Source organism: Tamandua tetradactyla, chromosome 7 (assembly GCF_023851605.1).
Source record: "Tamandua tetradactyla isolate mTamTet1 chromosome 7, mTamTet1.pri, whole genome shotgun sequence".
Classification (NCBI taxonomy): Eukaryota; Metazoa; Chordata; class Mammalia; order Pilosa; family Myrmecophagidae; genus Tamandua; species Tamandua tetradactyla.
Window position 1 is genome coordinate 29,060,385 of NC_135333.1, and position 20,149 is coordinate 29,080,533.

A 20,149-nucleotide genomic window follows, 5' to 3' on the forward strand; every position below is an offset into this window, starting at 1 on the left:
AGCCGTCTTGCCTTTTTTGGATAGGAAAAGCTCTCCGCCGCTGCCCTGTTCATATTTATCAGCTCTGTTTACCGGCAGAGCGGAAGAGTGACCGGGCATCAAATACATAAATATCATAAAATCCACAGGGAGCTGGCAAGCTCGAGTTCTTAATCCTGGCTCCACTGCTAACAATTTGCAATCCAAAGAAGTCACTCTCTCTCTCCGTTTTCTGTGTCTAAAGTAAATAAAGGATAACTCATTAAAGAAATCAATTGATGTGCTGAGGAAAAGGTGGGGGGAAAGACAACTCTAAGTTGACTTGAAAATACATTTCCCAAATTTTTGTTAAGGCTCAAGATGGACAGAGCTATGTCTGGTCTTGTCTCCACCTCAGCCCCATCAGCTCTGGGATAGCATACAGCAATTGTCTCATACCCAGTTCCTGCATTTCCAGTTACTGCCTCTCCCACCCCATCTCTAATTCTCCCAGGCTGACCTTACCAAAGCAACATCCAGGTGAGTTCTTTTTTTGGGGTGCATGTTCCGGGAATTGAACCCAGGCTCCCGCCTTCCCAGGCCACGCCACTGTCCCAGTTCCTCCTGCTGGTGCTGCAGGATTCCCCCCTCAAGCCTCTCCCCTTGGAGTCCCCTGGTGGGAACGAGCCAAACTCCAGGGACGCACACGAGCCCTCCCCCCTCAAGGATGCCATTGCCACACTGTGCCCACAGCTGGCACCAGGCTTCTGCAGCTCAGCAAGCATCCAGCTAAGGTGAATTCCAGCCCCCCCTCCTGGCAGGGCCCTCCAGCTCCGGAGGATTCTCTTGCAGTCTCCTTCGCTTGGCTCCAGGGGGTGGCTTAGGAAAGGGGGTGCTCACTTACCCATCGGCCCTCACCAGCAATTCTTTCCCACTCCAGTGTTCCTTTGTAGACAGCAGAGGGGTGGGGGGTACTTAGTGGCAGCAGGACCAGTTCTGCCACCTCCTATTCAGCCACAGGGAAAGTGTCTGGCGCAAACTTTGTGATCTCTTTAGGAAGTGGGTTACTTAGCATCTCTTTGTCCACAGCTGTGAGCCCTAGTTACCAATTCTGGGGCAACCGGAGATGTCCCCTCCATGTCCCCTTGGTTTGTTTGTTGTAGTTCTTTTGGAATGGATGATATGAGACCAGCAACTTGGTCTTGTTTACTGCCATGTCCCCTGTGCCTAGAAAAATGCCTGGCACATTTCTGAAAGAATACACTCAGTGGTAAGATGGCTGTGGCTGCTTCCAGTTCACACGGGGCAATAACGGGGGCAGGAGGGGGATAGCGGGCCTGGTGCTAGCTGATGCCACGTGCCTGCACACTTGTCCCACTTGTACTACATTTGCTTCTCAAGACATCTCAAGAGGCAGCCTACCCATCTCCCTTTGCAGATGACAAGACCTCCCTCTGCCCGCTCCTGGCCCAGCTTGGGCTGACTGCACAGCGGCTCTGAGCTGGGCTCGGGCATCCGTTATGCCTGGCTCTGCCACCCCCTGTGCGGGAACTTGGCTACGTTACATAATCCTCTGCCTTCGTCTCCTCATTTGTAAAGGTGGATGACAACAGATTCTACCTAGTGGGGATATACTGAGCTGATACATGCAATGTGCTCTGCAGACGCAGAGACATGGCAGGTCATACAACAGTAACCAGAGTAATGGCCATTAGCTTTGCTGCCACTGAGACAATCCCAGGTCTGGCTGACCCCCGAAGGGTCACTGAGAAAGCCTTCCCCAGAGTGAGGGGGTAGACAGTAGAGGAGGTCTTGGATGCCAGATCATGGCCCAGGGCCCTGATGTAAAAGGCAGTGAGGAGCCTCTGTGGGTCTTTAATTAGGGGAGTGGAATGATGAAAGTGGTGTTTTAGGAAGATTAATCTGGCAGCAGGGGACAAGTTGGAAAATAGTCAAGCACAGTGCAAAGAATGATGCTGCCCAGCTCCCTAAGAGAGGAGGGTCATTACAGGGAAGTGGCTGCCTTCTTGGCTCCCTGAGCACTCAGGGTTCCCAGTAGCTGGGAGAGGGTGGGCCCTTCGCTCAGAGACAGGTGCCGAGGGAGGACAGCAGAGGGCACTGTTTTGTCAGTGACAATAGCCTCTGCCAGGGAGCTTTGGCATCTGGACAGGCAGGAACATGCAGCAAAAATGAATCTCTGTGTTAGCAATAATGAATGGGTAGAGCCATCGGCCTCTGTCTCAGCCATGTGGTCAAAGCTAAGGATTTCAACCACAGTAATTCGGAAGCAAAAGCTGGTCCAGGCCCTTCCAAAGTCCACTGGTGGTGGTGGGGGGGGGGATGTCTGCTTTCTCTGCGAGGGCCTGGTCAATGCTAGGCCAACAGGGAGCCCGGCCCACCCAGCCATCCAGGGTGGCTAGGACCACCTGACTCAGACAAGTTGACAACCTGCAGTGCCAACCCCGGAGGTGTCCCCACCAGGAAGAGCCATCGACGTCCCGTGCTCGGCTCTGGGGCCGCTCTGGAGCAGACAGCGCCACAGCAACCAAAACACAAAATGGAGCCAGGGTTGCCCCAGCCAAGAACAGAAGAAGCTGCTGCTTCTACACTTTATCCTAATTTTATTTAAAGCCGTCATGATATATTGGAAGTGCAGAGGCAATTCCATCTTCTCATCTTCCAAGGTGACAGTGCCTCTTGCCAGCTCCACGGCAGCACCACACCGCTGTAAGGGACAACTGCCCAACAACTTCACACCAAGGAGTGGAAAACTTCCACCTTTTCCCGGTACAGCTGGTAGAACTGCCTGGCCAGACAGTGGAAAGGGGCCTCATAGTTTTCCATCTCCTTCTGCAGAGAGAAGGTGAAGCAGTCGGCTGTGCTGGTTTTGTCATCAAAGCCAGCCAGCACTCACTGAATGCGCCTCATTTCATCTTTGTTTGCCCAAGCCCAGCAGCAGGGTTCACAGAGAAAGCCTGGGCTGGGGGTGGGGGAGGGGCAGGCAAGGGTAGGACCCTCACTTGACAAGAATCAGGTGAGACTGGGGCTGGCCGTTCTGCTGGCCGGGCTGAAGCTGCCCTGGCAGCTTGCAAGGCCTTGTCTGTCACACTAAAAGGCTGTGGCAGAGCTTCCCTGGGGCCATGGTGGGCAGAGTTGGAGAGCCAGCCTGGAGGTTTTACAGGGACCCGCAGTGATGGCCTCCAGGAGGGTGACAGGTTCCCCCAAGAATAGGCAGGGGCTGCAAGAGGAGCAAGCCGTTAGCCCAAGAGGGACCACCTGCCTTAGGGAAGCTGCAGGTGAGAGCGCCGAGTCCTGATGGCAGCCTAGGTGAGGCAGCCACGGCCTGCTCGCGCCCCTTTCCGCCAAGTTACAAGCCAGCCCAGCTTCTCTGCAGCGGTTTGGAGGAAATAAGCTCCAACTTCAAGCTAAGTTTGAAATTTTGACAATTATGCAGTACTGGGCATCTTAATAACTGAAATAATGGATATTTTTGTGGCTAAAAAAGCTCAAAAGACTTTTTATTACCCTAGAGAGATCAGGAAATTATTGAACTTGCCCTGGATTTTATCTAAGAGTGGGAAAGAACAGGTCCTACAGGGCAAGTATGGACAGCATGGCAAGAAAAGGCAAGTTCTTAACTTAATACCTATTGTTCTCTCTTTCCTATACAGGCATCTGTACATATTTTCTTTTTCTTTTTTTTAAGAAATAAGTTGGCAGAAGAAAGAATTCACTACTTTGAAGAGAGCAGCTCAAGCTATGAATGCAAAATAACCCATTTTGAAGTCATCCTTGGCAGCTGGCAAAAGTGCAGCCTCGATAAGAGACAGCAAAATATCCCCAAAGAAACTGAAGAATTTCCAAACTGAAGAATGCTACAGAAGTCATGACGTGACTTTGTTTTACAGAGGAGTAACCTGGGGCCTAGGCATGAGTGGCCTAGCTGGGTGGTGGCAGAGCCCAGTCTCCTGAGAAGCAGCCTTTCCACTGTGCCAGCCAGGATGAAAGAAATGTGAAAAGAAAACCTGTCTCTGTGGCAACTACCTGGACTTTCTAGCAAAGGAAATTCCAGGGTGAAGGAAATGAGCTGGCCAAGAAGGGAACATATGTGACAATGCTAAAAGGTGGGCTGCGAGTGACTGTGCAGTTGGTACCAGGGACAGCCAGCCAAGAGCCTGTGAAAGCTGTCACCCTCCAGCGGGACATAAGGGAAATAATAACTCAGTTCTACATGCAAGGCCCCTTTGGTTGCTCAGGGTGTCATGTCCCAAAGCAATGCCAATGCCAGACAGTAAATGAAACATCAATTGAAAATACAGTCAAGTACTGAATGGAACGAGAATGAAGCTTAAATAGCACATGCACAAGGATTTCCAGATAATCCTAAAGCTCTTGAAAGCAAGATCTTGGGGGAACACAACATAAAAAGTAAGGAATTCAGTGTGGGCAAGCCTCAATAGATACCACGGCATGCTCCTGAAATAGTAAGTGCACACTGAACTGGTTTTCATATGCAATGAAGAATCTGTCTGTCAAATGACAAATTATAATCTCATTTGTATAGTTTGGAAACCTACAAGAGTGGGTTTGCTCAGAGTGAAGTACTCTGACCAGGCTTCAACAAGCACTTCATCTGGGGTGGTATTCTGTGAGAATCCTGAAGAGGCTCTGTGGGACAGAGCTGTTCCCTCGTGCCATGCTTGGAACACCCCTTCTAGAAGGTCCAGGATTTTTTTTTTTTTTTAACGTGGGCAGGCACCGGGAATCAAACCCGGGTCTCTGGCATGGCAGGTGAGAAATCTACCTGCCAAGCCACCGTGACCCACCCAGGGCCCAGGTTTTGAAACTGAATAAGCCTGAATCCCAGTCCCGGCTCTCCCTCTCATTAGCTGTGCAACCAGGGAAAGCTACTTAACCTCCCTGAGTCTGTTTGTCATTTGTGAAACAGGGACAGGAGGAGTAGCTGCCTTGCTGGGCTGTCATGAAAATTAAACAGGTAACGCATGCAAACTCCAGCACATATTAGGCACCCACCAAATGTTAGTTTCCTCTTCTTCCTGTGAATTATTAAATACAAAATCACTGGTTTGTAGTTAATAATGTCCAACTTCTTACAGTGATGAACATTAAAAAAAAATTTTGTTTAGAAATGCTATTTTTTTGGACTGATGCAAATATCAAGGGGTATCAGAAATTCAAAGGCTCATTTAGGTGCCTCCTGCAGGTGGGCATAATGACTGCCACTGCATTTAGTAAGGAGAGAGGTGGAGATGGGCTTGGCTGCGTCTCAAGCAGCACTTAGTTATATTTCCTTTTTAATTACAGCTTTCTTAACCGAGCTGCCAGTGGCACCTCAGTTAGCATCGACTCAGGGGGGACTAGTTAACTTGCACAGTTAATATCGAGTGCTTTGCTATGGGCTCTTCAAGCACAATTTATACCCACCTGTTTTGACGGAGCAGCAATACTTGAGTGGAGTTTAAACACACTGCCCCGTGGTCTTTGTGACTAACGTGCTAGGGCTGGGTTTTCATTTTTTTGTTCCCACCAAGAGTTGGGGCAGGTGGACAATTTCACACATATGAATGGAGGAAGAGGGAATACTGAAATATTACCTGGCATGGGTAGTACAGCTTACTGTCTTGCTCAAAGGTATGCTGTGCTCTATATAGTAAAAGCCCACTAATTTGAACTCCGTTCATTCAGCATTTGTGATAATTGGACCAGAGGCAAGGGTAACATTTATCTTTGCATTATCTATGAATACAGGGACTTAGTAAGTAATAATAGTAGAAACAAGATTCCAGGGGGACATTTAAACTCTCAAAAAGCTAAACATTTATTGAGTGTTTCCTCTGCACCAGACTTTGCTAAGTATTTTTATATTCGCCGTCTTATTTAAGTCTCATTTTTATTACTCAATGAGGGATGTCTTTTGTGATCCTTATTTTCCAAATGAGGGGCCTGAGGCGCCAGTAGGTTCAACATCATGCCCAAGGCCTCGCAGCTAGTTTTGCTATTCACTGCTGGAGCTCAGGGCACCTGGCTTCCACCAGCAGACCTTCCTTAATCTACTCCTAGGGGGATTTAAAAGGTCACATTTATATGAACATCAGCCAAGTTTCGTAGATGCAACAACAGAAGCCACTTTAGCCAATGTAGGATTTGAGAGGAAAATGATCTTTAGGATATTAACTAGTCCACTAACTTGTGGAGGCCAAAGAATCAAGTCCAGAGGCCACAAAGCCAGGACTGAGGGCTGAGCTACTACCACAGCAGCTCCAATGGTATGGCCTTGCAGGCCATCCAGCCACCCCTGTGCCTGATAGGGATGCTTCTTGGCCGCTCCTGCAGGGGTGAATTTTTATTCCCTTCCAAGGTGAAATCTCACCTAAATATTCTGATCGGTGAAGCCTGGGTCACGCGCCTGCACCCTGGCTGCAGGGAGGCTGCCCTTCAGACACAGTAAGGGGTCTGACAGGGCTGAACAACCAAAAATCATGATTTGTGTGTACTGAAGATGCTGATAACAGATAACCCTGGTTTTCCTGCTTAATGATGTCTCCTGCCAACCCTACCGGAGGACACTGTGGCCCAGAGACTCCTGGGGCAGCACCCAGGTGGGGATAAGGAGGACCAGGTGGGATATGGAGCCATGGATCCTGGTCCTGGCTCAACCCTTTACTTGTCATGTGACCTTGGGCAACTCATGTTACCTTCTTAACACTGAAATGGGAATTGTGCCAATTCCTGGTTCACAGGATTCACATGAGGGACTAAGGACACAACACTCAGAGAACACTGTGATCTCTAGTTCACAGGCAAGGGTTACTAGCACTGGACCCAGTGCCCTTGTATTTCTTACAACAGGCACACCTCGGAGATATTGTAGGTTCAGTTCCAGATCACTGCAATAAAGTGAGTATCGCAATAAAGCGAGTCACATGAACTTTTTGGTTTCCCAGTGCATATAAAAGTTATATTTATACTATATGGTCATCTATTAAGTGTGCAAGAGCATTATGTCTAAAAAATGTACAAACCTTAATTAAAATGTGACAGAGAATGACAAAGTGAGCACATGCTAATGGAAAAATGGCACCGAAAGAAATGCTTGATGCAGGGTTGCCACAAAACTTCAATTTGTAAAAAAAAAAATTCAGTATCTGCAAACTGCTTTAAAGCAAGGTATGCCTGTACTTGAAATACAGCTTTTCCCAGGCCTGGCTGAGCAATCTGCTTTATTGTAATGCATGAGGGACCCCTGTTATATTGAGAAAACATCCTGGGCTAAGATGTGAACATTGGTTCCAATTGAAACTTTGTATATGGTGGAGGAAAACTCAACGCATGTGAGGCCATGTGAAAAACTGCTTCCAGCAGAGGCCCACTCCAAACTTGGCTGCAGAGCAGGTGGAGGTACTTACCACTGATGTTTCAAAACATTCCAGGCCTTGGCCCAGAGCCCACGTCTGGGCCTGAGCTGACTCCACTGCTCGTCTGTCGGCCAGGTCTGTTTTATTTCCCACTAAAACACCTACTCAAAAGAAACAACCAAAAGCATCGCACTTAACTGTGGCCATCTGGGAGCACAGCTGGAGAGAGAAAGGAGCAAGCACACAATTTTCTGAGGGGCATAAAGCATCCTAGGTAGGTGGTGCCTCATGGAAGGCGGTGAGCACAAAGGGGACCTGGGGGAACAATTGTGCTGGCCCCCAAGGCCACAGAGATGACAGGTGGGCTTTGCTTGTAACACAAAACTTGTGCTCAGTCTGTTTTCTAAACCTGTGTCTTGTCTCCCTGAGGCTGCAAGCCCTGTGAAGGTAAGGGCCAAATTTATGAGAGCATTTGCAATCATTCCTAGCATATGGGAAAAACTTAAAAAATGGTTATTAATACTAATCTAAGGCCTGGGTTGGGAGTCAGAGCTGAGAGGTAATTTTGGTCTGTTCCCGGCTGTATTAGCTGCAGCTAATTTTTTGGCCTGTCTGGAGATGGCTCTCCCTGGTCTATAGGAGGAATATTTGTTGCTGTCACCTAGTGATGGAAAATAAACTGATTTAAAGTATTCAACAGTGATCACAGGACTTGAATATATTTACAAAAGAGAACAGGGAATTCTCCCCTGGGGTAAGCTTTCGAGGAGCATCTCATTTGTGCAGCACCTTCCCGCTTACAACCGAGTCTCCTTGCTACCCTGCAAAGTGGGTGTCATTATTCCCATTGCACAGACGTGGAGAGGTGTGGAAACCAAGCCTGATGTGGCAACTAAGAGGCAGAGTCAGCATACAATCCAGGCCACTCGACTCAGAGGACGGGGAACCCATTCCTGCACCCCTGGCTACCTCCCAACGATCCTGCACCCTTCAAGGGCAGAGGGGCTGCTGGGGAATGCAGGGTATCTGCAGTCCTACCTGGGAGGGAGAGGCCTGGGACCTGTGCACGTGCCTTCTCCAGCCACTTGCTGCAGTTGTTGAAGGACTGCTCATTGGTCACATCATAGACAAGACACAGGACGTTGGGATTCTCCCACTGCATGAGAGGGACAGGATGAGCACACGTCAGTAACAGGGAAAGTAACTTCTAGGCAGGGAGAAAATCTTGCTTTCCAGGGGAAGGGATATGTGGGTGGAGGGAAATGAAAAAAACTATTGAGGGGCCATGAGAGCCCAAGGGTGTGAGCTCACAGCTTTGGCAGCCTCCCTGCTGGGTGCTTTCAGTGCAAGGCTCTGAAACCTCACAGCTTTGCAGGCGCCACCTAAATATCCCAACTTTGGAGCGGAAGAAACTGAATTGGAGAGGGTAACGAACTTGTTCCGGTCAAGCTTTTGAAAGAAGAAGAAAAAAGAAAAACAGAGGCAGGAGTAGAATCTAGGCTTCTCTCTACGCAGAAACGCCTTCCTCTGCCACTAGCTTCCTCAGTTCATCTCCACCCATCTTCACTGAGGTCCTAATATGACACCAGGCGCACTGCTTTCGTTTCGCAACGTGGAAGAGTAGTCTCCTTTCATTTGTCACTCACTGGAAGCTTGTTTGCTTGCACTATCTCAATAAGAGCTGGGTTTTTAATATGTAAAGAGCCCTCATGTCTCTCTTGCAGTGTCTGCATCAATGAGCCTGAATGCAAACCAGACCAATAAATGGACAGGGCTCCCTCTGTCAATGAGGAGCCAGGACTCCACTCTCAGAGGCTGCTCAGAGTCCAGAGACGTCCTGCTGCCTCTACTGGGATGTAGGATGGTCCTGCTCTGGCTGTGGCCCTGCACCCTGGGGGCACATGACCCTTACTTAGCCATACCTTGGTCTCTGCACTGCCACTCTGCACAGTTAGGGTCTACCTTATTTCAGGGGCATCAGGAACCTCCCAGGAAGTGGAGAGAGTCCTTTCCCCTCCAATTGTCCTTGAAAGGCAAGCCCAGGGTTGGTGCTGAAGGCTCACTCCCCATCCTCCAAGGCTGCACTGGCTTCCAGACAGAGAAACTCGGATTAAACTGATGACCCCCTTACACCCCCACTCCACAGACCACCTCTTCAGCTCTTGCTAGAACCACACTGTGGTTCTATGTGCATGGAGGAGATGCCTCAGCAACACGCTCTCCTTCCTCCGGTCCTCAGGGAGGGGACCCAGGATATGATTGGGACCAAGACAGAGCTGATGGCCGAGGTGAGGGCTGGCTGGAGGCAGCGTGTGCCCTTCCCTGCCCAAATGCATCTGCCCCTTTCTGTGCCATGCACACACTCAGTGCTTTGCAAACATCCTGAATCGGTGTATGAAGGCCAACCCTGCTGAGATGACCATCACCAGAGCCTTTTCTCTTAATTAGATAAAAAAAAAAAAGGGGGCAGAAACAGTTTCTATTAAAATGTGGCTGTTCTTGGAAAGGCTGGGGAGGGTTTGGGAGAACTCAGACCTTCTAATTAGCTCGCTGGCCCAGATTAGCAAATCGTACCTTAGAAGGTACGGCAAGATGGATCCTAAGAGGATGGCTGGGAGGGTAGGCGAGCGGTTGGATGAGGGCATGAGGAGCTCAGGGCGGTGGTCCAGAGCAAGTCCTGGGGGAATGCCCCTACTCCCAAGGGCTGGGCCAAGGTGAGCCCATTCTAGGGCCTGAAGGGCACCCCCTATAGGGAAGGAAATATTTAGTACCATCCAAGAAGCGATGAGATGTGCCAAAAGAGCCCCATTTAGAAGCGGTGCCCAACAGGGGGCCCAGAATGGGAGAGGCTGCAAGACCTGAGCCACACAGCATTTCGCACTGGCCATTCCATGGTTGGAGCAGGGGCCACCATGTGCTGTGGCCACTCCTAATTGCCAAGTGACCAAAACTCTAAGTATTGCAGAAATGCCCCTTAAAGAATGTTGTCATGGTCCCTTCTCTTGACTGCTGTAGTGCAGTGACGTTTCTGAGTGAGCATTAAAAGGTGCAAATGTTTTGGTGGGAGGTGGAGGTGATGGTTAGGAAAAAGACCACATGCTACTTGCCAATTTATCCAGCATTTCAGAAAACAGCTCCTTGCCAGCAGAGTCAAAAATGAAGAGTTCCTAGAATGAGAAAATCTACACATGGGGAAGCCATTAGCTGCAAGTCATCAATATTAGGCTCTGCTCACCATAGACCTTGTGTTAGTGGCAAAATGCACGGACACCGGGCACACACACGCACACATATTTTCAGAACACCCTACTTCTTCCCCAAGGCAGGAGAAAGATGATGGGAAAAAGGAACTAACTCTTGAGTCTCACAGAGGCAGGACAAAGCTTTCCCACATAAACTAGCACTTTCTGAAGGTGCCGCACCTCTTCCAACCCTGAGTGCAAAAATACCAGGCACAAGCTGACTTCCCAGCTGGCAGAACAGAATGCTAAATAGGCGACAAGTGTTCTGGTTTCCAAAAGGTCATTTTGCACTTTGTTAACCAAATTGATTTTCAAGTCTTAGAACAATTCCTTTTTAAAGGAGGTCACTGAGGAGGCCTGGGAAAGGCGTTTAAAGTAGGACAGGCTATTGTCATTCTGGGAGGGCCATGGTGAGGTGACAGAAGGTGCAGGATGACCCTTCCTGCCCCTGTTCGAACCATCGCCAGCCCATCGGGGAAGCCTCCTCGGTGCCACTGCTCTATGAAGTCTCTTCCCTGCCCTGGACCCCCCTTGTTGGCTTGTGGCCCCCAGCACACACTGTCTGAATGTCAGTGCCATAATCTGCTTTACACACGAGTCACCTGGGCTTGTGTCTTTAGCCCTTCTCACTGCAAAATGATTCTTAGTGTTAACATTTTTTTTTTTTTTTAATTATGAACCTCTTTAAGGACCTGGTGAAAACTATAAACCCTCTCTCCAGAAAAATACACACAAACACAACATCTTGCAATTCAATTCCAAGAGTTCATGGATTCCTACATGGGGCTAAGAACTCTGGTACTAGCTAACAAATCCCTTGAAGGCAAAGCCACATCTTGGTTTTTCTGATCTCCTCCCAAACACTCAGGCCCTCCACAGCACACTGCCTGCGTTCCACAACTGTGTCTCCAAGTGCTCCGTCACGGCCAAGCCAAGGCCTGGCCCGGCGTCTCTCATAGGGAGGATGGCGGTGGTCATGGAGACCACAGGGCCCAGTTCAGCAGTACTGAGTCCTCTCGGATGACGGGTGCCACTTACCACGCTGTCACTCGTGTCAGGAACCAGCACTGTCTTTACCACCAAATCCACCCCGGTTGTCTGCCGAGGAAAACCAAGAACATGACACTAGGGAGCCCCAGGGAAAACACTACAGGAAGATGTGATGGGCACCCCAACTCTCTGGAAGGGAGACTCAGTGTTTGTGCCTGGACTCACTTTCAATGAAAAGTGACTGGGGCTGCAGACGTCACAGAGGACCATGGAATCTCACCCCACCTTCCCACCCACAAGAGTGTGGCTGCCCTGGCTCAGTGGCCTCTGGGAAACAACCTCTACCTGGGCCTCCAAGCAGCCTCCCAGTCTCTGCTAGTTCCCCAGGGCGTCTTCAAGCAATCTGGGCCAGTCACCCCCTTGGGCCACCTGGTCCCTTGCCCCTTAAGCACTGGCCAGGTCTACAACTGCCCCCTCTCACCAGGGTGTAGCTCTTCTGGAAATGGGTGCCATCGCTGCGGAGGATCTGTGCCAGGGCGGTCTTGCCCACTGCTGGGTCTCCTGTTGGATCAAGGCAGAAGAAGGACATAACTGCAGTCCTCTCCTGCCTGGGGAATCTCCTACCTCAGAACAACCCATCTTGAAAGCAGTAACTTCAACGAATTTTCATTAAAAATGTACTTGACTCCCAGGAACTTGCTCTGAGGGCAATGTGTCTATGAGTACAATCTTCAAAACTCACAAGGGCCAGAGTCACATTTCTTCAAGGCTAATCCTTTTATCCAAAAGAATTGACTCAGAAGGTAACCAGAGCTTAAGGAGGGTTTCAGAGTGCTGGAAACAAAACTGACTTCTTACATTGAAACACACCCTACGGGGAAAACCTGTCACTTTCAAACTGGAATTGACTTTGAAGTCTTGAAGGTAAAGAAGTGTAATCGACCAGGCACAGACAGCTGTAGACCTGACTAAAAGAACCAATCTGAGTTTAGAGTGTCCGTCTGAATACTGTGGGTGGGGGGAGTGGAGTGGTAGGGGGTTAGAAGTGTTTCCAGCGGAACCAGGAAGTCAGCTGCCACACTTGCCATCCTTGAATTCATTTCCAAGGTACATGCCATGTCTACCTCGGCGTGTTCTTTTGTAACCATGGTGGATTCATCTTCCTCAGGGCCTCTCCACCAATCCTATTTGCAAGAGCAATGGTTTCCTGTGTGTGGCTTGTCTTACTCCTCTGCATTTATCTTCTTGGCTTTTCTTCCTTAGCCAACAGCCCTAGAAACTGATATCCTACAACTAAAGGCTGATGTCACTGTTTTGGTCTGAGATCTAGACTTTTCACAAGACAGTCAGAGCAATTTAATCTGGAGTTGCTCCTGTGCCTCTCAAGAGGTGCTGGGGATCTTCCTTTTGCTTTCCCAACTATTTCACTGATGGCGCTGCTCGGCGTTGTTTTCATCTGCAGTAACTTTTCTACCATGAGAGCCTTTATTGATTTCTTCTCCATCACCCAGCCCCCTACAGAACACCTGTGCTCCACTTTCTCGCCCACTTGATGATTAGCTGAGTCACCCATGCACCCTGCATTCTTGGCTCAACATCTCTGCTGCAATGTCTTCACCTTGCTCCCTACTTACCGTTGGCTTCAACACTCACTTTCCTGGACTTCTCCAAAGTCTGCCATGCAGCTCACTTTTCAGTTTTGACTTTTCCCACTGATGATTCTCTCTTGTAAAGCAATTACTTGGCTCCCAGTGTTTCATGTCAACTCCTCCGGGTGTGAGTGAGCCACTGGGGCTTAACTTTTCCTGTTGCCACCCCTTCTTAGAAGGGAACTGATCTCGGTTGAGCCCCTCCCATGACCCCACTCCTGCAGTTTCACTCATTCCTTCCCGTCCTCCCCACCCCCAGGGGAGTAACGTTAGACTCATTTGACAGATGGAGACTCCAGGAAGGGGGGGGGGGAGTTGCCCAGGAGTCCAAGATGGCACCCTCTCCATCGTGCCCCACCCCTCTCCTAGAGATCAGGGGCTACTTGTGACCCATTTTCAACACTGCCCCTGAAAGCCTCAAAGCTGCAGCCTTCCGCAACACCTGGGGACGGCCACAGCCTAGACTCCCACCAGGCATCTCACAGCAAACAGAGCTCACTGCTTTCCTCCCTCGTCCTATGGCTGCATCCATACTCTCTGCTCCAATTTTGCTTCTGAATCGAGTTGGAAACTGCCTCTTTCCACTTGTGAAATTCCCCACAGATTTGTGCTCGTTAATTTCAGGACTTTTTTTCCAAATGTCAGGCAGAGTCACCGACACTTATGGAAAACCTCCTGTGTCGGCGATAAGGAGGGATCTGAGCACAGGGAGGTGAAATAACTGATAAACACATTTGCAGAGCAACAAGATGACAAGTGCAAATTCAAATAGCACCAACTGAGAACCACAGCATCTAAGGGAACATCGAGGAAAGAAAAGAGCCAGCGGTGTGATCAGTGTGGCAGACTTCCCTCGGGGCCAGAGCTGAGCCTCCACGGACAGCAGGGAGGGGTCCTGCTTGACACAGACAGGGAGATGTCCACAAAGATGCGAGGCAAGAAGGCCATGTGACCTCCTTGCTGTCAAGTCCAGTTCGCATCCTCGCTAATGTCTCTGAAGGCTGTGAGTCAGCCCTGACGTGGCCCTCCTCCCTGAGCCCTTGGTGACCCTGCACAGCCTGGTTCCCCAGCCCCCCGCCTGCCCCATTCTGTTTCACTGTCCCACTTACTCTTGTGACCTGGACTGCTACCTGTCGACTCAGGCTCTTTCCCCCAAGCTTCGTCTGCATTTCCAGTCACATGTGGCTGTGTTCATAGGAACGATGCGCCTTCAACCACACACAGCTTGTCTATGCCTGTGGGCCTGCGTGGTGCCCCGAGCCCAAGTGATTTTGCCTACCAATCTCACTTCTCTGCTCTCAAGGCCACCAGTCATTCTCCCCATCCTGCCTCCAAACCAGTCGTCCCTGCCTGCTCCTTCTCTTTTCTCACCATATCTGCCGCCCCCACTTCCTGACATCTTTTGCTTAGACCTAAGCACACTTTCCCTCTGTTCTCACTGCTGACACTGCCCGAGTTACCCCATGCCCCTCCCTCCCTGAGCCCCAAGCCCACCCTTTTTTTATGCCCTGCTTTGAGATGCTGGGGCTGGGACTCTGTGAACCCCAGTTCTCCTTTACTGGGGGCTTCTTATGAGATTCTGCTGATGGGGGCAGGGGCAAGACCAGAAGGCCAGTGCGAAGGAGGGGCTTGCTCCTTCCCGTTTGCTTGCTGCAACTCTCGCCATCATCCCAGCCGGGGCTTCACTTTGGTGGCAGCAGTTTGTTCTTGTCTTTAGCATCTGTTTTACTTTTTGGTTGCTATTTTGCACTCCCAGATCAGGCTCATCACTCCCTCTGAGACCAGTCTTGAGTGGGCAGGGCCCCCTTTTCAGAGATCTGGGTCTCAGCTCCGGGGGGTGGTTCCAGTTCTGATAACACCACCCGCTCCCCTCGGTGCACCCAGCCCTACTTCCCACAGCTACTGTCTCACAGGGTTTAATCAATACCCCCTGTTAAATTCTCTCTCTGAAAAGCCCTATCGTGGTTTCCGCACTTTGCCTGAACCCTGGCTTAGAACCAGGGGTGCCTTCAAAACACAGATCCTTAAGCACAGGCCGGAGCTGGTCCGGTCGTGTCTTGCCCTGAACATGGCACCGAGCTCCTTATCAGTGAGAAATGGGTCCTAGCAGTCTGTGGCACATGGTGGCAGGAGGCGCTGGTGACTCAACTCCTGATGTACCAGCACCAGCCGGGCCCTGCTCAGAGGTCTGGATCCCAGCACTGCGGGGCCATTCAGACTTCTGACAACCCAACCTCCACCCACCACTTCTGTGCTCTCATTGATTTCTTACTTTTCCAGTTCTCCAACACCTGTTGAACCGATTCCATGTAATAAATTTGCTTTGTTGAAATGCCTGGTGCATTTTCTGTTTTCTTGACTGAAAACAATATTGCTAACTGGCCTTCTCGCTTTCCCTTTTCCTCCCTGCTCTAACTCACCTAGAGCACGCCATCACCAGATGGGCCTTTTCTCCTGTCACGCTTCCACACAAAACCTGGTGATGATTCCATCCACTGCCCACCCTTCACAGATCTGCCAACTCTCTCTCCAACTCTCCCTCATACAATATCTGGGCTCAACACTCCTATGCTTTTGATCCCTGAAAATTCCTCATGTCCATTTGCTTCCAGGTCCCTCCAACCCAAGGCCAAATCTTGCCGGTTCTCTGCCAGACACAACTCAAAGGGTGTTTTCCCCAAGCAGCCTCTGAGGTCATTCTCCCTCCTTTGCCTTTACCTGTGTGGCTAACAGGGCTCACTTCAGGTAGCAGGAGATTGGACGCCAGAGCACCTGGACAGAGAGGCACTGTTAAGACCCCCCCCAGATATTGAGCAGTCACATAGCATAGTGTTTAGGGGTATGGAACGTGGAGTCAGGCTCTAGCTCCACCATTTACTAGCTGTGTGGTCTTAGGTGAGTTACTTAATCTCCTTGGGCCTAATCTGCCACATCTGTTAAATGGAGAAAAAAGCACCTATCGCATAGCATCTCACTCATGAGAATTTAATGAGCTAACATGTACACTGCCTGGCCTATAATGAGTGCTATTTAAATGTTTATTAAGCAACTAAAATATAGATAAATGTCATTGTTATTTTCTCTCTTCGGCAGAGCCACAACATTAAACAGCTGTGCCAAGAGGCAATTCCCCAGCATCTGCCACATGGAGGGCATCTGGTTTGTCTTTGCCACATTATAACTTCTCATGACTATCTTAGCACTTCCATGACAGCAGGGCTGATTCATCCTTGTATTCTTATTGCACTCTGCATGCTGACTCACAGATAGTAGGTGCTCAATGAATATCTGTTGCATGGATCAACACTTGAATTGACTATCATGTCCCTTGTTATCTATATATGTGACAGAAAAAGATAAATTAACTCAGTTTTAACAGTGGACCTGCAAGGAGTGAAAGGAAAAGTAAAATCGGTGAGGGGAATACGTGTGTGTGTGCGCACAGAGAACAGGAATATGAACTCAGGAGGCAGAAGACGGTGGAGACTGACCCACCAGTCTTTTGGTCTCTGGAAATTTCCCAAGAGCGGATGCCTTTGAGACCTTGGAACAAGGATGCTGTGGACTGAGGGCCAGGCTGGAGTTCAGGGATGACCTACTCAAGCCATGGCTGAAATGAGATGACACAAATGTCAGAAGGAATGGGCTTCAAGAAAGGCCAAGGATGTAGGCTGCAGGCTTGAGGATGGTACAGCACAGCGCTAAGAACAAGCCCTGGAAATCAGATTGCTGGGTCTAGAGCCCAGCTCTGCCACTGATCAGCTGTGAGGTCCAGGGCGAGTGCCCTAACCACTCTTGGCCTCAGTCACCTCATCTGGAAAATCAGGCTAATGAAAGGACCGACGCTGTAGGGATGTGGATGCAGGATGGTCTGGGTTGAAGCATTTAGCACTGTGCTGGCACACAGGAAGTGTTCAGTAAGTTGGCCCCACGTTGGAGAGTTAAATTTAAAATAAAGAAAGAATGACTAAGAGATACAACAGTTTAAGAGAGAAGCCCATTAAAAAAAATCTAACCTGAGAAAATAAAATCTTTCCCACCCTACCTGTGAGGAAATGGGCTCAGAAGTGCTTCAACCAAGATGATATAGTCAATAAGAGGAACAGCTAGAATCAGTTTCATTACACAATACTGCCTCCCCTGGCGTTTAGGAAACATGAGAACCTCTCTTGAGAACCCTTAATTTCTTCTGCTCCAGTATGATTTGAGCTATTGTCAGTCATCTTTCTGTGTGACCCTTTTATTTCAAATTTCTGAGAGGTCATTAAAAATATTATCTATGTTCAATCTGGAAGAGGGACAATGCAAAAAAGGAATCTCTTCTTTCTCTGCAGAACTCCTGCTGCTTCTTTACTGAGCTGGTGGAAATCTGGCGAGCTCATGAGTTTCAAAAGTAGCCTAAGTTAAGAATTTTGGAGCGGGGTAGATTGAAATCCTGCCTCTGACCTTCACTAGCAGGTGACCTTGAGCAAGAGACTTCACCTCTGGGCACCTCTAAGATCTCAACACTAGCAGCACCTACCCCACTGTGTATGGTGACTGCTGAAACGAGACACGTGTGCCTGGCATGCAGCAAGGACTCAGGAAAATATGTATTTGTTTAGTAGCCACAAAGTCAAGGCAGCTGTTTCTGTAAGTGTGAAAATGGATACAAGGGGAGCCTGACAGATGGAAATGGCATGTATTTATTTTATAGATATTTATTGAGCATCTACTATGTTCCAGGCATGGTTCTGGGTGTTTGGATTTACTAGTCAACAAATCGTACAAAGATTTCTGCACTTGGGGGACTGAACACTTATTCTCTCTAGAGCGGGGCAGCACATCTTTGGGTCTTGAGGACAACATACAAGGGCCTTTTCCAAACTCTGGTCAACTCTACATTCCTCTCTCTTACCCCTGTTATTAGAGGGGTGGGGATCAGGGGAAAATCACTAAAATAAAGACTGCCAAAGTTATTGGTGCTGAACTTTGGAGTCCAAGAACTGACTTAGTTGAAGCACAAATAGGGATGATTTAGCTGATTGTTTAATGAGTCTACTTCTCCTGATACAGCTCAGGCTGGGGAGGGTGGTGGTCTCAGAATATGTCGAAGGTGGGGTGGGGGTGGAGGATCCAGCTGCCAAGTGCTTTGGAAGCTAATTTTTCCTACACCCAGGGGAACTGACTATCAGAAACTGCAAGGACTCGGGAAGAGGGCAAGCAATTTACGTGATCAAAAGCTCTCGATAAATTATGAAGCATCTGGACTCCGGAGACCACCGTATTCACCCCAAGTTTTCAAACTCACCTGCCAGGATGCATTTGGCTGCCAGCTTCACCATGGTAACCACCAACCACCACGGACCAGAGAAGGGAAGAGCGGCGGCTACAGGAGATGGTAGAGTGGGCTTCGGGGGCTCCGGGTCTGCCTGAGAAGGGGGATGGGGGAAGGGGGACGGGCTAGGACTCACTCCCAAGGAGTGACGACGGCGACCTGCGACAGCGGTGGGGAAGGGGACAGGTGGGGCGGCTAAGAAAAGCTTTAGGGTCCGGGGAAGCAAGAGAGCTCCAGATGGGGCTCGGCTCAGGCCTCAGAAAGCAGCCTGGAAAGATGAAAGCGTGGCGACACGGCTCCCCTCCCGGCCCAAGCCGTAGTCCCGAGGTCCAGGGACAAGCACCACACACCCCGCCCCAAGTCCCGCGTCTAACACGCTCACCAGGCGACCATCGCCCACGTACCCGCCTCCTCTTCCTCACTCACCCTCGATTGGCTGCCGCCGAAAGCTCCACCCCTGGAGGCGTCCCGCAGATCCAGTGGGGGGAGGTGGGCGGGGCGAGCATTCCTTCCTGGTGACACCATTCGTCATAGTGTCTGCTCTTCAAGCTCTTGCCGCTTGACGAATGGCTGCAGGAGATATCAATCATTTTCCTCTCCCGCCCCTACCTCTCCGGAAAGTCCCGGGAAAAGACGCTCCAACGCCTTGTAGCCCCGAGCCGTGATGAAAGAAGTTCTCTGATTGGCCGGAGGCTGGTCTGGACCATCTTCGGAGGAATGAGGCTCAGCTTCACCCCCTGCCCTTCTAGAAGTGGGTTCTCCCACGAAGGGGCCTTTCGGGTTCGCGGGACGCTGGAACGGCGCCTGCGCAGTGGGGAGGTTGCGGTGGTTAAAACCCTGCGCGCGAGTTTGCGCGCCACTGAATTCGCAGGTCTTTGTTGCTTTCCCAATTCCCATCCCAGGATTGGAGCTGTAAGGTGTTTTGAGAAATCCAGCCCTTACTTCGCATCCAGCAGCGACATCTCATTTTGTATACGCTTTGAAATCTAAAATACGAAAGCGTTTAAGGTGGTGCCAGTGAACAAATGGGAGAACGACTAAACTTTGGGCGGTTGAATGAAGCAACGCATGGATCTGGGGGTCTTACTTTCCTGGGACCCCATTTCCTCTCATGTAAAATGGAGATGTGTCTCATGCCACAGATTGTATGCAAGCTTGTGGTCAAGGACTTTGCCCAACACTCAGGAAGGATCCGTAAACAACAGTTAACTTTCCTGGGAGGTCCCTCTTGCTGTGCAGTCAGGAAACCCAGACTTAAATCACTGCCGTGGGCAGAAGTAAAACTACCTCATGGGTTGTTGTGAGAATTGAAAGTGAGAAAGAGTAGGGACAGTGTAGGTGTTCAATTAATGATTTATTGTCTTTTATTTTTACAAACAATTGTTGAGTGGATGAACGAGAAGGAATTTATCTAGGCAGACTTTGGGTTTATCATCATCGTCATAGGGTGGGCAGATGCACCCCCTGTTCTCACTTTTGCTGGGACCCCTGGGAACTTGCTCACTAAACAGAAGGAAAAGCGGCCGCTAGCATTTGGAACAGAATCCAGCACGGTGAGACACTCAATAAATGTTTTTGAATGAATGAATGAATTTGGTCGAGTTTACCCTTCTGGTC

General features: G+C 49.7%; 1 protein-coding gene across 4 annotated transcripts; it reads right to left on the reverse strand.

The window, feature by feature from the left end:
* Positions 1 to 2,559: 2,559 nt before the first annotated feature.
* Positions 2,560 to 19,054, reverse strand: IFT27 (intraflagellar transport 27). Of its 4 annotated transcripts, XM_077168710.1 has the most exons (9): positions 18,915 to 18,974; positions 18,506 to 18,626; positions 12,048 to 12,127; positions 11,615 to 11,674; positions 10,442 to 10,501; positions 8,373 to 8,490; positions 7,386 to 7,495; positions 4,993 to 5,015; positions 2,560 to 2,808 (listed from the first exon to the last, which is right to left on the reverse strand). In XM_077168710.1, coding segments are annotated over exons 2-9 (486 nt in total). In that variant the 5' UTR covers positions 18,540 to 18,626; positions 18,915 to 18,974; the 3' UTR covers positions 2,560 to 2,807. The 4 variants fall into 4 exon arrangements, with proteins under 4 accessions (XP_077024825.1, XP_077024823.1, XP_077024824.1 ...); XM_077168708.1 differs by lacking the exon at positions 4,993 to 5,015 and having other exon boundaries at positions 18,959 to 19,054; XM_077168709.1 differs by lacking the exon at positions 4,993 to 5,015 and having other exon boundaries at positions 18,937 to 19,004.
* Between the last annotated feature and the right edge of the window lie 1,095 nt (positions 19,055 to 20,149).

Excerpts from the sequence above, each read along its gene's own strand:
- IFT27 (XM_077168708.1), bottom strand. The coding sequence starts at position 18,539 with ATGGTGAAGCTGGCAGCCAAATGCATCCTGGCAG. Across the intron at positions 11,675-12,047 it reads TCCAGAAGAGCTACACCCTG|ACAACCGGGGTGGATTTGGT; the intron begins GTGAGAGGGGGC and ends TTTCCTCGGCAG. Across the intron at positions 2,809-7,385 it reads AATGTTTTGAAACATCAGTG|AAGGAGATGGAAAACTATGA; the intron begins GTAAGTACCTCC and ends TTCTCTCTGCAG.